This window comes from Dendrobium catenatum, unplaced genomic scaffold (assembly GCF_001605985.2).
Source record: "Dendrobium catenatum unplaced genomic scaffold, ASM160598v2 fragScaff_scaffold_1446, whole genome shotgun sequence".
Lineage (NCBI taxonomy): Eukaryota > Viridiplantae > Streptophyta > Magnoliopsida > Asparagales > Orchidaceae > Dendrobium > Dendrobium catenatum.
The window spans coordinates 3964467-3971942 of NW_021319908.1; the positions used below are offsets into that span (position 1 = coordinate 3964467).

Here is a 7476-nt window from a genome sequence, read left to right on the forward strand (position 1 = left end):
TAAAACGGGCTCCAAAATCCCTCTGATTTCAAAAGTACCCGTTACTGTTCATACAATACGATTCAACATCGTACACGATCTTCATATACAGACTTCGTCCTGGTACGAAGATGTACGAACAGTTAAAAAATAATTCGTACTGTACGATATAATGAAAGTTTAATAGCGAAGGAGCTTAGAGTTTAGAGTTCGAAGCATGTTTTCAATCCTAAAAGACAAACCAAAATACATCAGTAACTTTTGAAAACAATGTCTATAGAGAGGTTATAGTTGTTAATTGTTATGCATGTTCAACCATTGTCGAAAATGGAGAAGGTGATGGAAGGGTTGAGGAGTTCTCAATATTGAAATGTGATAATTATTTTGTGAGGGTGTTGACTTAATTTATTAAAACGCATTAGTATTTTATTTTGAGCTCAACTTTTAAGTACATTTGTCCAAGAAATAAAATAACTGACGTATTTCTTTAATTTTAAGCATTATAGGGCATATAAAGTCAATTTTCGCTCTTTTTTTTTTGGTAAATTACTATCATAACCAATCTTAACAAATGGATTTGATGGTTATGCAATACTATAATGCTTAGATGATATTTGATGTAGGATTTTGCATGCTTAAAATTTAGAGAGCAATATTAAGTAAAACTTATATTGATTCAAACGATAAGATAAAACAATAAGGCGATAAAATAAGCTTAGACCAAATCATATGCGTAGAAGTTAAGATATCAAAACAGTCAATTACTCTATCATTGCATGCGTGGAAGGTTTTCAACGAGAAATCCCTATGTTAACAGTAAGACTAGTCACTATGCAAGGATCCCTCATTCAATTCTCTAGATCACTAACCTTTAGCGGAGGAGAACTAGCATGATTTTCATGAATCAAAATATAATCACAATTGATAAGTAAACTAGGAAGATATAAGAGTTGTTGGAAAGGTTTACCCAATGGAAGACAATATGAAGCTCCGGTGTGGCCGTTTGGATTCTTGGGAAGTAATGGACAACAACACGAACCTCCTAGCTGTCTTGGGACATCACTTTGGCAACCTCTGGGTAGTGGACAGCAATCGAGGGCTTCACCAATCAGCTGGACAGGAAAAGGTTTGCATGTATTTCTCGGACATCACTTGAAGGAGTGTTGGACAGCGAGCAAGAGCGGCCTTGGTAGCAATATTGATGACCGGAGTTTTCTTGACAGCAATTTCTGAGTTGAAAAATTGCTGGACAGCAAATTAGATCAGGTTTTTAGAAACTAGATTTTTAATTTTGAACTTAAGTAATGTGGAAGGGAGGGAAAGTCACTCTTTAATGAGAGGTTGATTGAAGTAATTAAGGGAGGAAAGTTAATGTGGGTAGAGAGAAATAGGGTGGGGGGTGGGGGTTGGGGTGACTTCAAGAGGGGAGAGGAACTTGGGGAAAGAAATCAAAGCCAACTTGATTTGTCATAATAAATTAGGAAGGATGAATCTCATTCCAATCTAATTTAAAATTCAAATTGGATTGATTTTGGAAACTTTACTAAAATAGAACTTCGTATTTTAGGAAACAAATTCGAATTCAAATTGATTTGAATATGAATTAAATGGATTGCCTAAAATATAAAGTCTAAATTAGGAAAGGTTTTGATTGCATGCTCTGATTGAGGGACTCAAGGGGGAAGGTGATGTGGCCGGCGGCTAGGGTTAGGATGAGGATGTTTTGGTGGTGTGGACGTGGGGAAGGGGAAGGGGCTTGGAGCTTGTAGTGGCCGGTGGATCTGGGGGTTTGAAACCGTAGGCTGAGGGTTAGGACGAGAGGGGGAAAGAGGAAAAGAAAAGATAGGGAAGAAAGAGCCACAAACCCGGATGCTACCAAGGTTGGTGGGTGATCCGATTCCCTCTCATAGGGTTTTTCCTCTACAAGAACTCCTAATCTCTCTCAAGAACTCAATTTGTTGAAATTTTTTATATATTCATTCATTATCACTCTCAAAGGAGAGGAGGGACTTAAATAGTCCAAAACATGAAGGAGAAAACAAAAGACAACATTGGCCCTAGGGCTTACAAATAATTAATCCCTGAAGTAAGGGCATATATGGAAAAGTATATAAATAAATCAAAATACATAAAATAACTCAAAAATAAATTGGCGCGATCGTGACTGTAGATCGTCGGCCCCGCCTCTCATAGACTTTCAAAGGCCTGATGCCCTTATCAGATAGTTTGGGGTCAGTATTCTATGAGATCTTACTTTGTTCTTTTTAAGTTTTTCTTCTTCTAGGTTTATACTTATCATGTGTGTAATGATGATATAACCAATTCAACCTGCATTAATGCTTATGCAATGCTAACAATATCCTTCACCACAATTGTATAATCCTACATTATAATGCGTCGACACTTCTCCTCAAAAAAATATGCAGTGTCTAACACATATTGGATATGATATGTATTCGATACGCCTTTGACACTTGTTAAAAAAGTCGAAGATGTGTTCAAAAAAATTATATTAAATAAATTGGAATTGCGTGTCTTTAATATTTTGTGAAAAACTTTTTTAAATATAAAATTTTTCATTCAAAATTATATTTTAAAAAATAAATAATTTTTATTTATTTCCTTTCCATAACCCTAAATTATTTGCCTGCACTCAATAGCCCAATAGCCCATTCCCTGAACATTCGCATGTTCATTTATCGCTGGTGGGCCACGACTAGCATTTCATAACAATGTATGATGTCATCTCAACATCAATGTTTGACATCATAAAACATAAATGTTTCAAAAACATTTCAACATCGAAGTCTGACATTGTCTTGACATTGACGCTCAAGCTAGTAATTTGTACACCCACCAATACACCTATACACCACCTTAACATCTCATCTTTATCCAATATTGTCTCAATATTAATGACTGATGCCACCTCGACATCGATGCTAGATGCCCATGTACAACATTGATGCCTGTCTCCAGACAACATTTTTGTTTCCCCTTTTTATTCCTTTTCAATAATTGACATATCCCCCTGTCCATATCATGTTGTGTTATATCTCCACGTTTGTGCTTGTGCATTATAGCCCTCAACACTTCTCTAGTGGGAGTACTTGGATTTTCTCTCTCTTCAAAACGACTGATTTCAGCTTTATAATACTCAGATAGGCCCGGCCGATCGCCAGATTGTCCCAGGACGATCAGACCAAATTTGATCGTCCTGGACGGTTCCCAGGACTATTCTCCGGCCGATATTTTGAACAGTGCACATCGGCCTGGCCGATGCCTCAATCGGCCTGGACGATGCCTAAAGAAAAACACCTGGAGCAAATCTGGGCAAATTCTGGAGCAAATTCTTAACTGATCGTCCCAGGACGATCCCAAATCGTCCTGGACGATCCTGGAGCAGATTTTGATATTACAGGTTTAATGATGATATAACAAATATAGCCAATTTATGATGTCAATACAATATAATACCTTTCACAGTCAAGTGTGTAACCCTAAAATTATTGGCCATTTATTTTAAATGATCGGTGAATGACTAGATGAAGGCGATGTTGATGTTCTCAAGTGAACATGTCATACCTAGGGGCCATTATAATTATCTAACTTTTTTTTTTTTCAATTCCCATCTCATAGGGTTTACCTTGTTGATAAGTTGTGTATCAAGAAAGGGCACTCTTATTGGAAGCTGCCCATAATTGACGAATTGAACCCTATGGAGCAATATCTTGAGGTCCCTTACATTAAAATGTGAGACAACTATCTTAGATTAATAAATTTTCCAGTATTTTTATTTTTAGTGTTGAGATGAGGAATAGTTTGATAAACTGCTGCTTAATTGCAAATCCAAGGTGAAGTTGGGATTGATGGTTAAGGCTTTGTTCAACCCATTTAGGACTCATCACATTTATACTCAATTAGGATTGAACCATCTAACTAGGGGTACAAATGAGTCGAGTCGAGCTCGAGTCAGGGGGTGTTCGAGTCGAGCTCAACTGTCAAATACCGAGCTCGAGCTCGAGCTCAAAAGTCGAGCTCGAGCTCGACTCGTTCCTTTATAAACGAGTTCGAGCGGCTCGTCGAGCCGCTCGTCAAACTTTTTGCACGGTCTTGTTCGCGTTCTCGTTCATCGAGCATGGCACGGCTTTTTAAAACGAGAGAGGAAAGAGGGAGAGAGCGTGGCTTTTTAAGAGAGAGAGAGAGATAGAGAGAAAGCCAAATTGAATGACTAAAAATGAATTTAATATTCAGCCGTTTACATCATCATTTAATGTCTACATTTATTATTCAGCCATTCAGTCTGTTAGAGTCTCAGAGAAATGCCAGAGAGAGAGAGAGAGGGAACTTTGAATGCGGGATTTAAGAAATAAAATAAAAAAAAGGGAATACGATAATTTTGAAATACTTACTAACATTTACTATTTATTTTTTTTATATTTATATTTAATAATTATTCGAACCGACTCGCGAGCTCACGAGCCGAGCTGGCCCAAGCTCGAACTCGAGCTCGAGCTCGACTCGTGAGCTCGATAAGCTCGGCTCGCGAGACCATAAACGAGTCGAGCTCGAGCCGGCTCGGCTCACTTGCACCCCCCTACCTCTAACCATGGTGAAGTTGAGATTGATGGGTAAGGCTTGACTCAACCCATTTAGGATTCAGCACATTTATATACTCAACTAGGATTGAACCCTATATAGTGGTCATAAAATTTATAACTGTATGGTTTTGAGTTGACAAGGGATATTCATTTAGGACATAATTTGGTTAAAAATTATTAGGTTTGTTATATAATGCTGGAGTAGCTTAGATTCTTTGTCTTATTTAGGGTTAGCTTATCCTCTCCTCTTATATGGATTTTTAAAAAGGTTATTTTTTAACATATTGCCCAAGTTTTGGGGTACCAAATTGGCGATAATCATATGTTATATTTTTAGGTAATCAATACTTGATGCCTAACATGGAATATACATGTATCAGTTTTCACAATCTTGAGAGTTAAATTTATTATAAATTTCTCATCGATACACCTTTGTAATATTTCCAAAGGCCTAAAATCATGTTTCGGGCATGTTCTTAAGGGATCAGGTATCATGCAGTATGATAAATGGGTTTTAATGGAAGACTCTACAAGTGGTGGGTAGTCTAAAGAAAATCTCCTATTTGATTTAATTAAATATATTGAGGTAAGTTTACCAGGATTCCTTCTAAATATTAAATACTTGAAATTTGCATCTCTCTTGTTGTGTAGCATGTTTGGAGCTATTTTCACTTTATCATTTCTTAGAAGCCTTTTCTTTTCACATGCAAACTTGATTGTAGTTTTATATGGAAATATTCATCTTAAGGTACACATTAATTGCTTCAACTTTTCTTTCGTTAATTTTTTGGTTTACATTATTATATTACGAGCTTAGTTTCTTTGTCTTTGGGGTCTAGCGAATTGTTACAAATCGAATTCCTAAATGAAAGAAAGGGCAGTTTAGGAGAGCGTGAAGCGGCTATTAAGTTGACAGAAGACATTGAAGAACAAGAGTTACTTCTGGATTTCCTTCAGCTCCTGCAAAGAAGAAAACTAGAATCTGCTGATAATTTACATGATACTATTGGTATGCTCAGCGTTGATATAGAAGAAGTTGATAATCAGATGTCAACCATGATGAAGAACGGATGCTCGTTTTTAGGACTAGAGAAAGATCATGAACCAGTTCATAAAATTGAGTGTCCAATCCTCCATTTTGAAATGAATGAAGAATCATCTTCTTCAGGTTCTAGGAAGCGCATTAGACTGGGACCTTTGGATTGTGCTGATGAGAATAAGGAGATGCGTTTTGATGGTCCTACGTCAGAGGCTAAACATGATATCCAGGAGAAGATTCGTTCAAAAAGTTCTCGAATCATGAAGAACTTAAAAAAATTTGAGGTATCTTATCTTTCATCAAGATGCATGTCCATTAAGCCCACAGGCAAATTTACTAGTAGAAAATTACTAGCAATTAATCTTAGCAGCGGGTCAACTATCAAAACTGAGGGCAGTTCAGTTGATTACTTGGCTTCTAAGGAAGGCAATTGTGGAAGAAGAATGGGTGAATGGGTTAATCCCTTTTTTGAAGATTTGTGCAAGTACTTATCTTTCAGCAAATTCAAAGTACATGCAGAACTAAAACAAAGAGAACTTATAAACTCCTCTAGTTTGATTTGCTCCTTGGCATTTGATCGGGACAAGGAATTTTTTGCAACTGCCGGGTTAAATAGGAAAATAAAAGTTTTTGAATTCGATGCAGTTATAAACCAAGACCCTGATGTTCATTATCCAGTGATTGAGATGACGAGTAAGTCAAAACTTAGCAACATTTGCTGGAATGGCTACATAAAGAACCAAATTGCTTCAAGCGATTTTGAAGGGGTTGTGCAGGTGAATCATTACATTGCTTTCTTCTTCTCATATACTATTTGCAATTACTTATGTAATGCTGCTTCCTAGTTGTTTTGTAGGTATGGGATGTCACTAGCTGTAAAGTCTTCCTTGAAATGAGGGAGCATGAGAAGCGAGTGTGGTCCGTTAACTATTCACCAGTAGACCCAACTAAGTTAGCTAGTGGAAGTGATGATGGAACTGTGAAGCTCTGGAAGATCAATCAGGCAATTCTACTCTTGCACTTGGTGTATGTCTGTTTTGCAATCATATGCGCTGCTATCTGACATTGAATGCTTATATTTGTTTTTACGAGCATTCCATATGGTTTATAATGCAGGGAAGAAGCACTGGAACCATCAGAACAAAGGCAAACGTATGTTCAGTTGAGTTTCCACCTGATTCTTCTGCTGCTCTTGCTATAGGTTCAGCAGATCATAATGTCTACTATTATGATCTTCGTAATATAAGTCTTCCATTGCGTACATTTGTTGGCCATGCAAAGACTGTGAGCTATGTTAAGTTTGTGGATTCATCAACCCTTGTATCTTCATCAACGGACAACTCATTGAAGCTTTGGGACCTGTCTGTGAGTACGTCAAGAGTCGTTGACAATCCCATTCAGACATTCACAGGGCATACAAATATTAAGGTGCAGTCGCTTTGTTAATTCTCGATCTAAGTATAATGCATTTTTGCATACATATCTGTTGGAGTAGATCTACATAGTTGTGTTTCTGATGAAAAATGTGACCTAATGACATACCTTGCAAATAAACTGCCTTTTAAAATGTTGCTGATTGACTAATTCCTTTGTAAAACTATACGCACTCATTTTTTGTTGTGATTGTAACTCAGTATCGCATGCAATAGCCGTTGCAGCACCTTTTACTTGTTGTGTTAAATTGCACACACAAGTCATCTTTGTTAGGTACTGGTGGGGAAATCTGTGGGCTCTGAAAATTCGGCCCCGGCCTCCGCCCGCTTTTCTTTTATTCGGCGAGGGAGTTTTAACTAAAATAAGTTCCGGGGTAAATTTTGGAAGGCAGATGGATAGGGAGATTAGAGGTATCCAGACAAA

General features: G+C 37.3%; 1 protein-coding gene across 2 annotated transcripts in view; it reads left to right on the forward strand.

Annotated features, from left to right (window-relative positions):
• LOC110116112 (protein SPA1-RELATED 3-like) overlaps positions 1-7186 on the forward strand; it is a 26952-nt gene extending 19766 nt beyond the window's left edge. Inside the window, exons 3-5 of one of the 2 annotated variants that reach the window (XM_028700049.1) lie at positions 5420-6395; positions 6476-6622; positions 6736-7186. In XM_028700049.1, coding sequence (XP_028555882.1) covers positions 5420-6395; positions 6476-6622; positions 6736-7065 — 1453 coding nt within the window. In that variant the 3' untranslated portion in view covers positions 7066-7186. Of the gene's footprint in view, positions 1-5419; positions 6396-6475; positions 6646-6735 lie in introns of both variants that reach the window. The other variant, XM_028700050.1, reaches the window with a different exon arrangement.
• Positions 7187-7476: the final 290 nt, after the last annotated feature.